The 16428-nt window shown below is 40.7% G+C and overlaps 1 protein-coding gene across 1 annotated transcript; it reads left to right on the top strand.

The window, feature by feature from the left end:
• The first annotated feature begins 908 nt into the window (after nucleotides 1-908).
• LOC311260409 (retinoic acid receptor beta-like) lies at nucleotides 909-16175 on the top strand. The gene is made up of 8 exons (XM_084358193.1): nucleotides 909-1661; nucleotides 6747-6907; nucleotides 7890-8031; nucleotides 11011-11177; nucleotides 12440-12616; nucleotides 13266-13470; nucleotides 13641-13799; nucleotides 13980-16175. Exons 1-8 carry the CDS (start codon nucleotides 1484-1486, stop codon nucleotides 14162-14164), a joined length of 1374 nt encoding a protein of 457 aa, XP_084214319.1. The 5' UTR covers nucleotides 909-1483; the 3' UTR covers nucleotides 14165-16175.
• Nucleotides 16176-16428: the final 253 nt, after the last annotated feature.

Below are 16428 nucleotides of genomic sequence, written 5' to 3'. Positions count from 1 at the left end.
TAATGTAGAAACAGCATGGAGGCTGCAAGAAGAAGAGCCATGCTAGCTGTTTCCCCCTGCTTCCAGTCTTTCTGCTAAGCTAAGCTAACTGTCTCTAGAAGCTCTCTACTGTAGCAGACAATTTTACACATCAATAGGTGGGTTTCCATCCACCTGTTTTTAATCTGCATTTCCTATTTTTGCATAAATACCTTGGTGTTTTGGGTGTTTTTTAAGTCAAAATATCACTAAATATTTTTTTGCTTGGGGCAGGTTGAAAAGTTGGTGTCGCTTAAAAGTGCAATAAAAACGGATGCAGCGAATAAATCATGACACACTGCTGTGTGGAGCATTAAGAAACAAATGCCATAATGTTTTCTATTTTATCTATTTATTTATTTTCACAGTTTGGGGTTTGATTGCCGCCCTCTCAACTACTTTATTTCATTTTCACTGTCTCTACTGGTATACTGGAGAATTAGCACCACCCACTGGTAATCTGGATGAGCCAACTCCTAAAATTTGCATTACAATAGCAGTTAATGGATGTAAAAGTGCATGAATTCACATTTTTCTTGGCAGCTTTTACTGAAAATTTGGTTAAACTGCATCTAAATGGAAACCTGGCTTGTGTCTGTTAGCTAGCAGTTCTTGGCGAGGACTAGCTAGCGGTTAGGAAAGCTTAATTTACAACGTCTGGTCACGTAACTTCATTGGAGACTAACAATACAAGTGTGAAAATGGAAATAAATCAGTTGGTGTGGATAAATAAGCTTACCAGACCGTCTTTAACCAACTCATTTCTGTCGCACGATAGCACTTGGAGGCCAAATTCGCCACTACTAGCATGTCACACCAACCGCCGGAATCTCCAACCGTCGACAGTTCGGTGCCGCGTTGCATTGTGGGTAACGTAGGCGCCAGGACTGACGAGGAAGAAGAAGATAAAATGTGATATCTCTGTCCCTGCTGTACCAATTTCGATACTTTTTTAAAGTTGAACTCTCGATTGAGGAGCGCCACCTTTCCTTGTACTCGAGTGCGGGACTTCAGTGCTCGTTTCCACCGCTGCCGGTGATGTCAGACGGCGGCTGGGTCATGTGAAGGTCAGTAGCGGAGGAGGAGGTTCACGGAGAGTTCACTCGCATACATTAGGTAACACCATCGGTCGCTCTGACATAACTAGTATGAAGCAGGTTGAGCTGAGACATTCGTCAATAAAGACGAGATAAGGAGAAGAAGGAGAAGAAGTCCCGGGACAAACTTTGTTATGCTAAACTGCCTCGGGATCTGGATGTGTTTACCCGCTGCTGTCTCCCTGCTGGAGGACCACCGTCCGCCGGGGACATGCAGTTTCTGAGCGTCTGTTGGAAATCTAGTTGCTGTTCCTGAGCGCACGCGCCGCTTTGACCGTATTACAGACATGTTTTACTCCTAAAACACCGTTTACATTAAGTATAAACCCGCAGATAGAGAAAACCTGCTCCAGACAGACTTCGCGATCATGTTCGACTATCTGGAATTTCAAGCGTTCGGTCCAGAAGAATTCGTGGACTTCTACACCACATCCAGCGCCGCGTGCGTGCTCCAGGAGCAGGACCAGGACCAGGACCAGGATCTGTCAGCCTTCTTCCCCGAGCTGATGGAGGCGGTGGACTGGCAGCAGCACCGGTGCTCACAATGTAGGTGGAATAACACATGAGTCAGTGATGTTGCGGTGAATCTGTGGGCCCATCAGGAAAAATATCAGATTATTATCAAAACGGAAATCATGTGAAGTCAGGACAGTTTTAGTGATGTGGCCCCAAATTGACAGTCTGTACAGGACACCCTCCATCCTTAGACCCTCACAAATACTTAAGAATGATGTCAGGGAGGTTTTCTCATCAATATGTCAACAATTTTTGTACTAATTTCCTGTTTTCGAGTGATGTATCTTACTGTAGGTCAGGCCTGCACAATTATCAAAACACAATATGGCCAAATGCAAAATCCAAATCACAGAAGCTGCAGTTTTTTTCATAAAGGCCAAATGTCGAGCTTTATAATGAATTTCTACAGTCCCGCAGAGATGTCCTGGTACACAAACATTGTTCTCCAGATGTAAGCAAACACTGCATTTTGGTTCAGACATAGTGATTTTAGTGTAAATTAAAATTGTGATGCAGAAATAATCATTCCCACTAATCGTGGATAATTTTGTAAGCATATTGATCAGTCAAAATAATCACAATATGATTTTTGCATCGTATGTTAAAGTTCAGGTGTTGTGCTACAACATAAGAACAATCCTAACATCACAATAACATTTTAAAACATTAGATTACACTGATAGGTAGAGGGATACAACGTATACACATAGAAACATGGGATAAATCCACTGCATTGTTGTTATCTTTCCTGTTGTGACTTTTCTACAGCTTGGTTTAATCAATCAGTCAAACAATCGATTGATTTGTGTTGAACATTTCATACAGGGTACTGCAACTCAAACAAGCCGATAAAAACACAGTGCAACTGTGACCAGTAAAACAATTGTACACTAATGCACAGAAGATATGAAAATAATGAGAATTAATTCATAAAACAATAAAATAGGTTAAAAATAATTGTGAAATATATACAAGAAGACAACAAATTATAATAGAAACAGGAAATAAAGACAATTTAGAGCATGAATGTAATAAAATAAGTAGCTAAATTTAATGTTAAAAATTACCATAAAACAATCTAGACGTAGGTATTAGGTCTACTTTTAAAGAAGGCTGACGGGGAACAATGAAAATGTAAGGACTTCTATACTGTCTCGCTGTCCTCACCTCAGATTTGTTGATTTGATATTTGTATTAATGATGCTGGTTTCATTTTTACTGGGAATTTGAGATTTCATCATGTCTTATTTGTGTCTGGAGGACTTTACTCTGTCATTAAATAGTTTATAACAGTATAATGTAGTTGTAAACAGATATAGAAGTATAGCCATAATTGGAGGCTGTATAATACTTATTTAATGACAGTTGTGATCATAAAGTATGTCTTCCTGTCATTAATTAATACTCAAACATGTGTTATGACCATTCATTAAATGTTTAACATGCTGCTTATAAATACCAAATGGGTTGGGTGGGTTTAAAGCAAAGTGTTACTCGTTCTACTTTAACGCAATCTTGATTTATATACTGTGATGCTTTTCATGAAGAGTTTCCTGTTGGAGGAGCTTTTCTTTAACAGAAATGGGGAGCAGATGAAAACAGGGTACTGTATGTGAGCGCAGAGCCATTCATGACAGTGTGGTGGTCTGTGTTTGGGACGGGCGGCAGGGTCGGTCAGTTTGGGGTCGCGGCGGGTTCACTGGACGGTCACCGGCTCAGGAGGTCAGAGGAGAGTCAGACTGTTGCTCCTCAGATGCTTTACTGTAGTAAAAGTACCACAACAATAAATCTAAAAATACTCAATTTCAAGCTAGTCACTAAAGTACAGACGCAACGTTTTATTGTATATGACAGTACGAGATTGTTTGATGTATATGTCACAAGCTTTAAATAAAATATCTTCGTAAATAAACTGAACTGAAAGTCTTTTTAACCAGGAAAAAAATTAAAGTAGGTTTATTTTCAACAAACTTTATTTATACTTCCAGAACTTTGATAGTAGAGTAAACAATACTGCCATGGTGGAGATAAAAGATCATATACATGTAAAAAATGACATAAGATAAATTAAGAAAGAACCTGGAACTGCAACAATTTGTTGATTTAACTGATTCGTCGGTTGAAAGAAAATGAATCAACAGTATTATGAAAATCAATAAACAGTTTCAGTAATTTTTCAAGCTCAAATGCCAAAAATTTGCCTGAGTGTTTGATGCTTTTTTTGGTCATAATATAACAGTAAATTAATGTTTTTGGGGCTTTGGACAGTCCCTCGGACAAAGCAAGCAATTTGAAAGACGTACCTTTGGGCTGTGGGTCATTTTGATGCAATTTTCACTACTTTCTGACATTTAATAGAATAAACAAAGCATCTATTCATTGAGAAAACAGTCAGCAGTTAATTAATTGCAAGTTGCTCGGGCTGCAACAAAAAATGCTTTCACTTTTGATTCGAGGATACAAAGTTTTTATTGTCATATGCAGAGATAAACAGTGTGTCAGTGCAATGAAAATCTCGTTCACTATGTCCCTACCTAGTGCCTAAACTAACCAATTTACAAATATATACAAGACGCAATTATTATAAAAAAAAACATTTTAAATTCACATTCATTTACACTCGCATACAGTGAGGTATGATTTATGGATGCTGTATATAGCTATACGTGAAATGAGGTAATTCACCAGGAAGATTCCAGTTCCTCTTTTTAAATGTCAGTATGACCAAGAATAGCATTTAGCAGTATGTAACATCTAAGTTTATACACAAATTGACATTTTTAGTATTTTACTCATCATTTACCGCATCATGCAGGTTCCTCCTTCCTGTAATCCACTGACGATGCCTTTTTAAGTTACCTCCTTATCTGTCCTGCTCGTAAATATTAGCACTACAATGATTAATCCAGTAAGAGATTCATTGTGAAATAGTTTAATGATCGATTTATCACTTTGAGTATTTTTTTCATTGTTAAGCACAAACAAAAGTCTAATTTCTCTGATTCCAGCTTCTTAAATGTGAATATTTTCTGGTTTATTTCCTCTTCTATGACCGTAAACTGAATATCTTTGGGTTGTGGACAAAACGAGACATTTGATGTTGTCGTCTTGGACTTTGGGAAACACTGATCAACATTTTATATTAATTGATGAATCCAGACAATAACCGTCGTTGCGGCCCTACAAAATATTTTAAACCCTTAACATTTTTAATTTGATTTAAGTACAACTCACTGCATTGTTCCATACATCAAGTAACACCAGCTAAATTGGGCTGGGGGGGACCTCTTTCCCCCGACCAAATCACTTACACCGCCCCACCACACACACTTTCTGTCCTTCTCCCTCCCTCTCGCTCCCTCTCATCAGTCAGCTGGGCTTGTGGCATGCTCCTGCATTGTTTTGTGTTGGGGGAGCGCTCGGGCTGATGGGGGGGCGTCCTCGTTTGACCCACTGATTCCAGGTTCAACCGGAGGCCACGGGTTCAAGGGGATGTAGATGAGCAATTTTTCTCGTTTTGTCCCCTTTTCAAAATGTCTTTCTTCGTTTTCTGTCAGCGTCGGAGCGGTGGAGGTGATCAGAGAGCCGGCAGGGAGGCCTGAGCGAGCCCCACAGACAGGAGCAATTCTCCTCTCAAAAGTGGGTCTAAAGTGGGAGGGTGGACTGTTGTGATTGATGGAGTGAAATGATTCAACACTGAACTGGGAAAATGGAGGGTAATGCTGTGCTACAATAGGTGCAGCTGTATACATTGGGGCCAGTCTGTGATGTAAATGGAAATAAAAGACTGAGTACAGCTCTCTCTGGATGGAGCGTGCACTGTCCTGTTTCTGAGACTCTTTGGGTTTCACGCCATAGTTTTGGTTTCCTAGTTCCTGAAGGGCTCATTCAGATACATAACCGCATGTGTCCATATATATATATGCATTAGTGTGGGGAGGAATTTGTTTCTTTGTCCCTCAGAGTCTGATAAAGGCTGATAAGATCGTTGTAGATTTACAGGAAAGTCCTACCAGAAGAGTAAAGTACGCTCCAATCCTGAAACACTATAGCAGCTTTTTGAAACTGAACTGCCTGAGCACTCAGAAGAGTCTCTGCTTCCCCAAGGATGCACACTAGATTTCATCTCAATGGAAACAACTTTTTACATCCCTTTCCTCAAAACATTTTACTATAAATATTTGATTTCATAGAGGCTACAACACCATGTGTGCTCTGGGCACAAACCTTGCCTTTTAGGGGGAACACTAAAGCCACGCTTGCAGCTCCTAGCAGCTCTAATCCATGATGCCATGGACCATTTATTGATGCTTTTGACTAGAGCTGCAAGGGGTTTTTCTCCCTTTGTTGGTTGGTTGGTTTGTCAGCAGGATGTGTCTCAGACCAGAATAGACCCAGTAAAACTTTTAGTGCAGATCCTGATAAAGTCACGGAAAACGGTTCATCCTCCTGGAAGCAAGCATGTGATCAGTACATTTCATTACAATGTGATTTTAGATTTTCCATATTTGTGTACAAGTTGACCTGATGCTTTAGAGCAAAGATCTGAGGGTCACCAAACAAACAGGGTTCATCTCCTGGAGATAATGAATGTCTTGAGCTAACTCCATATGGCTGTTACTTTCCATTATTTTCATTCTTTTTAAAACTGCAGCGTCTCTTGAGCAGCCAGTCAGGCGAGGTTTTACAGTTGACACTGCTCCACTGTGGTACTCATCTGAATCACTTGGGTTCTCAGATTTGTTGTGGTCGTAGACAACAATGCTGCGGTGTCATGATAATCCAATTAGCTCGGCTTTGCTCGCTGGTGTCCTCCATTTTTTTTTCATTAGTTTAGTTTACTGAGATCAGGAATTTTAACTGTACCCTCTGCTAGTTGATAAAGCAAATTACTTCAACTCTCTGTAATGATAAAATTAAAAGTTGAACAGCTCATTAGATAGTTTGAATATTTGATTATTTTCCTCCTGTCTGAATAAACCTACAGTCCAAAAGCCAAAGATATTCTGTTTTCTATCAAACTATCATGCTGCTGTCATGAAATCATGTGCTTAGTTCAGATGTATCACTGACAGTATGTTATGTTCTCCCTTCTCCGTCCTTGTGTGTTTGCAGCAGTCGGAAGCCAGAGCTCCAGCTCCAGCTCCGGCTCAGATGACCTGTTCGCCAGCCCGTCCTCCCCGCCGCCCCCTCCTCGCACTTACAAGCCCTGTTTTGTGTGTCAAGACAAGTCCTCAGGCTACCATTACGGCGTCAGCGCCTGCGAGGGCTGCAAGGTAAAATGTCTGGCCTGTGGTTCGCTTTACAGCGTGCTCCTCACTCACTTAAGCGCCAAGTGGATGCCACAAAGCTGTATTCTCTCAGTGGTCATTGTATAAATGTGTGTCATGCTCTTTTGTGATGAAACCTTTGAATCGACTCCAAAACCCACAAGAAAATTAAAAGAATTAGGTGAATAAAGACATTTATTTTGTAACGCACTTTTACAGGATGTTTTGGTACATTTATCAGTTATTGATCGGTGTTTATTTGGAAAACACCAACATCACTACAGGTCCTGAACTTTGTCCTGATAAACTACATGTGTTAAACAACACAGTGTTCTGTCAATATACCACAAGACGCATCCTGTCACTTTGGTGATTATTCCTCTAGTGTAGGGTTGCCCAAAATGGGGTGTTGCGGGCTAAAGTTGGTCCTGCCATGCAGTTTGATTTACCGTTTTATTTTGTGTGAGGTAAAAAAGGCCCTTGAATTATATAGAATCCCTAATTATTGATTATTATTTATAATCTGAGCACAGCAGGCAGAGTGACCCTTTGCACAGGAAGTCTGTCAATAAAGGGAACTGTGGATCTTAACTATGCAACACAATAGATGTCTGTTTTTGGCCCATGGCCCGCTATGACATTTTAGTTTTGGCCTGAGAGAGGAAAAAGTATTTGGCTCCTCTAGCGCCACCAGCAGGTCAAGTTTTTCACTTTCGTAGTAAAATTTCTCAACATTTAATATACATTGAAGTTATCGTAATAAATTAAGTAAATATATTTGTGAATTTATACAGGATGTTTTATTGCGCACACATTATTCAGTTTTTGATTGCTGTGTTTGCACAGACGAAACAATAATATCACTATGAACTCTCCAAGTCAGTGAGTACATATACCTTCCAGATTGATCCTTGAGGCAGGATTATTTTCATACTCCTGTAACTTAAATTATTAATATCTTGTCTTTACTCTGTTGCTGCCTCTGCAGGGCTTCTTCCGCCGCAGCGTGCAGAAAAACATGGTGTATACCTGCCACAGAGACAGAAACTGCATCATCAACAAGATCACCAGGAACCGCTGTCAGTACTGTCGGCTCCAGAGGTGCTTCGCTGTGGGAATGTCCAAGGAGTGTAAGTGTCTGATCCACTCTGATTCAGCAGGAGGCCTCGTGAGGGCTGCATTGCATAAAACATCCCCTTTAACTCCCTCTCACGCTGAAAATATTTTGGCTCTGAAGCAGCGTTTTGTAAGATCCTAAAATTACACATTTCTCTCCACAAAAGGATTTTTTCTCTTCTCTTACAAAATGTGAATTAGAATTATTTATGACACATTCAAGCACAGGGCAGATGGTAGATAGTGAGTCATAGATATCAGAGGTGACAGAACGTTTTGTGTCATAAATGTGAATAATCAGCTCAGGTTTATCTTTTGCTTTTGCAAAAAACAGTTACATGTTACATAAGCGATTCATAAAAGCTCAGAGCAAGAAAGGCAGATTTAGACTTTACACACCTGAATAGTAATGATCTTAACACACAGCTTTAGTGTCCTAATAGTGGAGGTAATTTAACAACAGATATTTCAGTCAATCCAGCTGTCTACACAAGCTGTGTAATAGCAAAAATAGCAAGTAGAATTTTCTATTTATTTTTTGCCTCATGTAGTCCTTCCAATTTCGAAAGTAATGAAAAATAACATCTAGTGGTGAAAAGATTTAGCTAAGCTATGCTAACTAGCTTCCACTTTTAGAGTGAAGACTCTGGAGTCCTTCCAAGTGTTTAATGTCTTTAAGGGATCGACAGCTTAAATTCTTAAAGTTGCAGAAATAACACTCTTCGGGCTTCTTGAAATGGGGGAATGTCTCGTACACAGAAGGGCCATGTCCACAAATCTATCATGTGGCGATAAAAGAGTGTCCATCGTTTCAGATAGCGTCACTCTTTACTACAATATTATTTGCTGTTTGGACGATGCTTTGCTTTCTTCTACACGATATGAACGCAGGCAGGAAATTTGCACGAATGCAACACAAACAAACATGGAGGAGAGTGAACATAACACAGAACACAGTAATATTGAGAAGGAGATGGAAGAAGTGTTTTCTATTCGCCTTTTCATATTTTATACATTCATATTTATATGTTTTGTTACTTGCTTAATTGAAAATGTGCACAATGGTTCTAAATAAAAGGTCTGAAAAATAATCAGACCTTTTACTTGTCGAGAATATCATTCAAAATGAAACTAGAATGGCACTCAGTACTACAGATACCTACACCAGAGCACAACAGTCCCCTTTAATTCAATCAAGCCTAATCCAATATCCAACTTAATAGTCCTGTGTCACTCTACATTTTAAACCACCCAGAACTGTTTAAAAATAATTTAAGCTCACCAGATCTAGGATCTGCGTCAAATTGTACTCACTCATAGATAACAAACACATGAATACACCTGATTTGCTTTCATCAAGATCCATGTTTTTACCCTGAGAAATTGTAGAAAAACATTCACAATGTTAAAGAAACCTGGATCTGTCCCTTTATCCGGATCCACACCAATAGTTAATGTGGTCTAATCTGAGCTCAGACTCATCCTCCATCCAAGTTTCGTGGAAATCTGTTTAGTAGTTTTTGTGCAATCCAGCTGACAAACCAGCCAACAGACGAACACAGGCGATAACATTGTCTTCTTAGCAGAGATAATAAGAAAAAGGCCTTTCCCTGTGGTAACTTTAAATAACTATTTATTCCTTGTAGTAAAAAAATGTGCTTGTGATATATAACATTATCTGGATATAAAATTACTTTTTACAGGATATGAGATTTTAGTCATACTGTCATTCTCCACTCAGCAGCCACGCCAGCTTTCAGATGTCAGTTAAACATTGCCATGTGGAAATACCCACAAAGAAGATTTCCAGACTCCCAAAACATCCTGTTTACTGAGGACAGATATAAGTATTTTCAGCATTTGCTAATGAAAAGTGTTGGCACTATTCAGGGTTACTACATTTCTGTAGTAACTACATACATTACTAAATACTACAGCTCTGACGTGCTGCTGTTTAGTTGTTTAAATGTCATTTTTGAAATGCTGTGAGCATTTGGTTTAGCAGCACGGCAGCAGAACAACCTCAGGAGCTGAAACTGAAACTATCTACAAAACATTCCTTTTAAGAGCCCCTTTAAATATTTATTTTTCGAGTGACTCATTGAGGAGTTTTCAGCAGCGCTCTAGCGCCTCAACCGTACAACAGAAACAAAGTCAAACTGTGTGTGTTACCCAGAAGTGCAGTGACCTAGATAATAGTGTGTGTTACGTGCAGGAAGCCGAGGGCAGCGATAGGGCGGCAGTGAAGGATCCACCCATCCACATGTTCTCATTGTTGCTCCTTCACTCTCAGACACACATATTACATAAATCCATCACATGTAGCAGACAGACGGATGCTATGTAACTGCGCGCAGACCGCTCCGGCTAGTGAGTAATATGATCTCACTCCCGATTGTTTATACAATGACGACTGGATGTAGGGCATCCAGGGAGAGGAGGAGGAGGAGGAGGAGGAGGAGGAAGAAGGCAGAGACGGAGGTGTTGCGTAATCCTGGGCTCCTCTGACATGTGCATAGCTGCCTGAGCCCAGTCAGTAGGCCGCTGTGAAGCATGTTGACACCGTTACTGAAGTGATTATGAAGGCTAACCTGGTTGGGCTGTGTTAGCCTGCTTCACGTGCTCCCTGGAGTAACCAGATAATCCACACAGCTTACTGCCAGCTGTCTTCAATGGAAATTACTTTCATCCAGGGAAAGTAGTCCACTGAAAGGCCTTTTGAGTTTTCAGAGGTCAATTTTAGATGCTTGAAGTAACGCTATTGAAAATCCATTCATCTCCACTGGATTGGAAAGGAGGCAGTTGTCTGAGTGACTGGTCTTTATCAGTAATCAAACCAAAACTGCACTACATGGCCAAAATTACAGTATGTGGAAGCCCCTGTTCACATACTGTCCACACACTTTTGTTGGTCATTGTTACGGAAATGCTGCATAGTTGAAATCTTCCAGGCTGCGAGAGCGTGTACTAAACTGTGTCATCCTTTTCCACAGCTGTGAGAAATGACAGAACCCGGAGGAAGGGGAAGAAGGAAGCGGTGAAGATGACCATAATGGAGACGTATGAACTGACGGCGGAGCTCGGCTTGGTAGTGGAGAAAATCTGCAGGGCTCACAAAGAGACCTTCCCCGCTCTCTGCCAGCTGGGAAAATACACCACAGTGAGTCACAACATGAGACCTGACTGTTAAAATAATGTTCCTCGAGAGAGAAAAAATAATCTGTAGAGAGGAGATGATCAAAGCTGTCCTCCCAGTCCGGTGATTCATTTCATTCAGACATGCATTTAATGGATAAGAGCTGAAGGACAGAATATATTTTAGTAGATACAGCCACCGTGGCTGCCAGCAGAAGATAAAACATAACAGGAAATACTCACAGAAGTACATCGTGTTCTTCATGCAAATTGTGGCTCACGTACGTCACAAATAGGAAAGACTGCGCATGCCTTAATTAGAATAAACAAAAGACTTCCCCGATGAAACACGTCCAACTGCTGTAAAGTATGTGTCAGTGTCCTTCAGGTCACATTGTAGTGGTTTGATAGGTCAACAGAATGTGAGCAATGCTCTGATGTATGATTAAAATCAGGAAACGCTAACAAACAGACTGACTCATGTGTTGGTCCATTCTTCGTGGTTTGATTGGTATCAGGAAACGTCTGAACCTGTCCGAATTAAATGCCTCAAATGTGTTATCATAATACTCCACAAATAAACACATACAATAAATGGCACCGCACAGAAGAAAACTTAGCAAACAGGTTTGTACATTTTGATCCACTGTGCTTAAAATTGAGCTTGACAAAAAGTTAATTGAAAGGTTGTTTTAATACATTTTAGGGGTACAAGCTTTTACTCAGACCCCAAGCTCCATTATCATTGTTATGTAATCCAGCGGCAGATGTACAGATGCAGTTATCATGCAGGAGTTGATGGAGACAAACCACAGCTAAATTTACATTCATATTCTTCGGGGCTCCAGGGACGCGACTCCAAATGAATGCTAATGTTGCTCCACCTCTGTTGTATGAGTAAGGAGGCTATTGTTTGCTTACATCAAATCAAATCAAATCACATTTTATTTGTATAGCCCAAATTCACAAATCACAGTTTGCCTCAGAGGGCTTTACAATCTGTACAGAGACGACACCCTCTGTCCTTCGACCCTCGATTCGAGTGAGGATGTTTACCATATCAACTTTACAAGGTGACAATATGTCAGTGTTGTATTTACAGCTTGTTGCGCTGCCCCCTAATGGACAAAAAAATCAAAGAATGCAGCTGAAAGTCCCCTGTGTCAAAGCTAAATTATGTGTGGATGGATTTAAACACCGTGTAGCTTTCTCAATCCTTTATGTTCCCTGTGACACCTCTTTAAAAAAACATCTGACAAATATTCTTCATCTTTTCCATCCACCCAGAACTCCAGCTCAGACCACAGGATCCAGCTGGACCTCGGGCTGTGGGACAAGTTCAGCGAGCTCGCCACCAAGTGCATCATCAAGGTGGTGGAGTTCGCCAAGCGAGTGCCTGGTTTCACCGGCCTGACCATCGCTGACCAGATCACTCTGCTCAAAACTGCCTGCCTCGACATTCTGGTACGTCTGCGCCTTTCCAAAAACAACTTTCTGCTTCATAAAAAATGCAAAAAAAAAACTAAGTTTGTGAGCTGTGAAAAGTTTTTGTTACCTGCACCCACACAAGACTTTTCAAACTGAATAACCTGAATTATGTACACACACACTGCTCCTTCACACCTTCTGTGGATCTTGACTCATGCTGGCAGCTCACACTCATGCCAACGACACACTGACATGCTGGCTGGCAGATAGACAGCCGCCCTCAGGCAGAGTGTGTCGCATGTTTTATTCTCCTTCATCCTCCCTCCATCTCCACTGTCATTCACAGCCAAGTGTGTCTGTCATCGTCACCATCAGGGCCTGATCCTTCACTCTGACGTCCTCTGATAGCACTGGAGGAGTGTCACGTACCATCAAAAGCTCTGCTGTGTTACATTTCTACACATTGCTCCCTGATGAGGTGTTCAGGGACTTGTGTTTGCCAGGCCCTCCTCATTTGGTGCATGTTTGTCACTCTGGCAACACTGTAAACCCAGAATATGTTACACTGTAAGAAAAACAGTCCAGTAGGCCACGCATGCTTTCTTGATGTGCCATGATTTCATGGGAATCCACTTCACATTTATTTCTTGTGTCCTCTTCGTCGCTCTGTTCTCCTTCTACACAGATCCTGAGGATTTGCGCTCGCTACACTCCAGACCAAGACACTATGACCTTTTCCGACGGGCTTACACTGACCCGCACTCAGATCCACAACGCTGGATTTGGACCGCTGACAGATCAGGTTTTCACATTTGCTGGCCAGCTGCTGCCGCTGCAGATGGATGACACAGAGAGCGGCCTCCTCAGCGCCATCTGTCTCGTCTCTGGAGGTGAAAATACAACCTGAGAACAGGTGTTACGTAAACCAGCAAGTGAACGTCGATGTTATTTTCATTGTTTGGAAGCACATAGATGAAATAAATACTCACTTCTGGAAAGGATGACGTTAATGTCCGAAATGTTGAAATTAGATGTTTGTCTCTTCTGTCTTTCTGAACAGACCGTCAGGACCTGGAGGAGCCGTCGAAGGTGGAGGTGCTGCAGGAGCCGCTGCTGGAGGCGCTGAAGATTTACTCCCGCAAGCGGCGACCCAGCATGCCCCTCATGTTCCCCAAGGCCCTCATGAAGATCACTGACCTGCGCAGCATCAGCGCCAAAGGTCAGAAAACACTGTCCTGCTGGTAGATCATTCTCTGTAAAGTTCCTTATTTGTCGCATATTATTTTGATAATATAATAAAGTACTTAAATAATCTTTTGATTTTGTTTGTGCAGGAAGGAAATTGAAGCAAGATTTTGAAAGAAAAATCAACATGTAACGTGATTTTCCATGTCCACAGGCGCTGAGAGGGTGGTGACCCTGAAGATGGAGATCCCGGGCTGCATGCCCCCTCTGATCGAGGAGATGCTGGAGGATCTGGAGAACCTGGAGAAGAACCAGAAGAAAGACTCGGAGGAGAGTACAGAGAAGCAAAACACAGGCACACACACACCCACACACACACCATCTCCTCACAGCACATGAACTCCTTTGACTCCGAAGACGATCAAAGAACAATGGCTCCCGTCTTCCCTCGCAGAGAAAACACTAACACTGTATACTACAGGTGCAGTACAGAGGGTTTCTAGTGTCTTACCTCAGTTTGTGGTTGGAGAACTGTCAGTACAGACTCACTGATGAAAGAGCTAATTTCTGCTTCGAAGGGGAACAAAGAGAATGATGCAGTAATGTTTTAATCCTGGCAGCTGCCTCATAACCACAACCTTTCTGTGTCAGGTCTCTACTGTATTTATATTTGCATGAGATATCACATGGATTAATTTTTACCTCATTAAATAACAACGCTTGTAGCATTAGCGTAGCAAAGATAGAAAACATATCGACTTAAACTTCTGGATTTTTAAAAATTCTTTCATGTACAGTGTGATTTTTTTTCACGTCTCAAAGTCTGTTTGTACGCGCAAGTTATTGATTTTCACGTGTAAAAAGAAAAGCTGCAGACTAACTCAACACATTTGGAGAAGTAAGCAGATTTATCTGTACAAAAGGGAAATATAAATGTTTTTACTTATAAAGATGAATGTTCCTAACATTAACAAGTTCACAAACATAAATAGCTGAGTTTGTACAGGAAGTAAATACAGAAAACAAGTCAACATATAAGTACATAATTATGGTCTTATTTGTATAGTGTCACATATATTGATGTAGTTTAAATCAGTAGTTCAACATGGTTAATGGTTAATATAAAGCCGGAGCCAGCAGCTGATTGGATTAGCTTAGCAGAAAGACTGAAGATGATAAACACCCAAAACAAAAACTCAGTTGTTCACACAGGTGTAGGATCAAGAGGTGTTCAGTTCAAAAGGTCCCATATTTTCATTTTCAGGTTCATATTTTTATTTTGGATGTCTACCAGAAAATGTTAACATGCTTTAATGTGAAAAAAACAGATTTTCTCATACTGTCAAGTGCTGCAGCACCTCTATTCACCCCCTGTCTGAATGCTTTTTTAGTGCCTGTCTCTTTAAGACCCAGTCTGCTCTGACTGGTCAGTTCTCACAGGCCTGAGCCGGCACTCCCCACCATTTTTTTCACACCAGCACTGCTGTTGTGTTTGCAACAAGCGCTCCATGAGCAGCTCCAGGCTGTGACGCCAATTTGACATAGTGGCCAAACTGTGTAATTAGAAGTCTAGTGCGCCGCTCTGTGGGTCCCAAAATGTTGGGATTACAATGGTCTGTAATTTTGTTAGCTTTGGACAGAACCACGCTAGCCAGCTGTTTCCAGTCTTTGTGTAAAGCTAAACTAACCGGCTGCTTGGTCCAGCTTTATATTGAGCTGACAGACGTGAGAGTGGTATCGATCCGCTCCATGTCACTGGAGATCTGCTCGATTGTTTTGCAGTATCAAATATAAAAAGTATATACACTGTATGGAAGCTAATATCCAACTTTATTCTTTCACACATATTATAAAAGTTTTAATCCCAGATGGCATATTTGCAGTTATTGGTAGGCCTGGATGTTCAAAAGTTTCTTTTTATACTGAAAAGAAACTTTGTTTTTTAATACATTTCTTTGGTGAGTTTTGTAAAAACAAACTACAAAACTTTCATTTTTCATTTAACAAAATAAGCCACTTTTTTAAAAACGCATCAGTGTTTGATATCGTCTTATCGTAAATGAATTTTACCGAAATATAATACACTGTACTGTAGAAATAATACTAATAACGAAAAAAAAGTACTAAAAATGTATCTGCACTTGCAGCAGGAGGAAAAGGATTATAGGGAAATGTGTTTTAATGTTTAAGAAAACAAAAAGCTTTGCATACAGCAGCGTTATGTCTCACTGTTTGAACAGAAGGATGTTGTTATCTCCTGTAAGTAAACGAGCAGCCGGTGTACTGTAAGAACTCATGTGCCTACTCTAAATGTGCCAACATCTTCCAATTTTACATATTTTACAAAATTATCAACCTGGAATAGACATTTCATATGTTTTTGTTGGTCTATTAAAGTCTTTCCACTGAAGTTGTGCGGTTGTCTTATTTCTGAGCTGACGCAGTTTCATGTTGAAGAGCTGAGAGGTTGTGTGAGGTCAGCTCGTCTTCTCCCACAAAGCAGGGTCATACTGCCCCCTGCGGTTCATGTAAGGAACTGCACTGCAGCACAGATAATAGTCAAAGTTACCACCCACTGATTTTATCTGTTCAGTGGTGAATAAAGTTCATATTTATGGAATAAGAAGCTAATTATAATAGTGCTGTCTTAATGGCTGTCACAT

Source organism: Pagrus pagrus (assembly GCF_965226575.1).
Source record: "Pagrus pagrus genome assembly, chromosome: 7".
Taxonomy (NCBI): Eukaryota; Metazoa; Chordata; class Actinopteri; order Spariformes; family Sparidae; genus Pagrus; species Pagrus pagrus.
The sequence above is the reverse complement of the archived record's forward strand: the minus strand, read 5'-3'. Positions and strand labels throughout refer to the sequence as shown.

Coding starts and splice junctions, on each gene's coding strand:
- LOC311260409 (XM_084358193.1), top strand. CDS start 1,484: ATGTTCGACTATCTGGAATTTCAAGCGTTCGGTCCAGAAGAATTCGTG. Junction 8,032..11,010: donor TGTGGGAATGTCCAAGGAGT/GTAAGTGTCTGA, acceptor CCTTTTCCACAG/CTGTGAGAAATGACAGAACC. Junction 13,471..13,640: donor CATCTGTCTCGTCTCTGGAG/GTGAAAATACAA, acceptor CTTTCTGAACAG/ACCGTCAGGACCTGGAGGAG.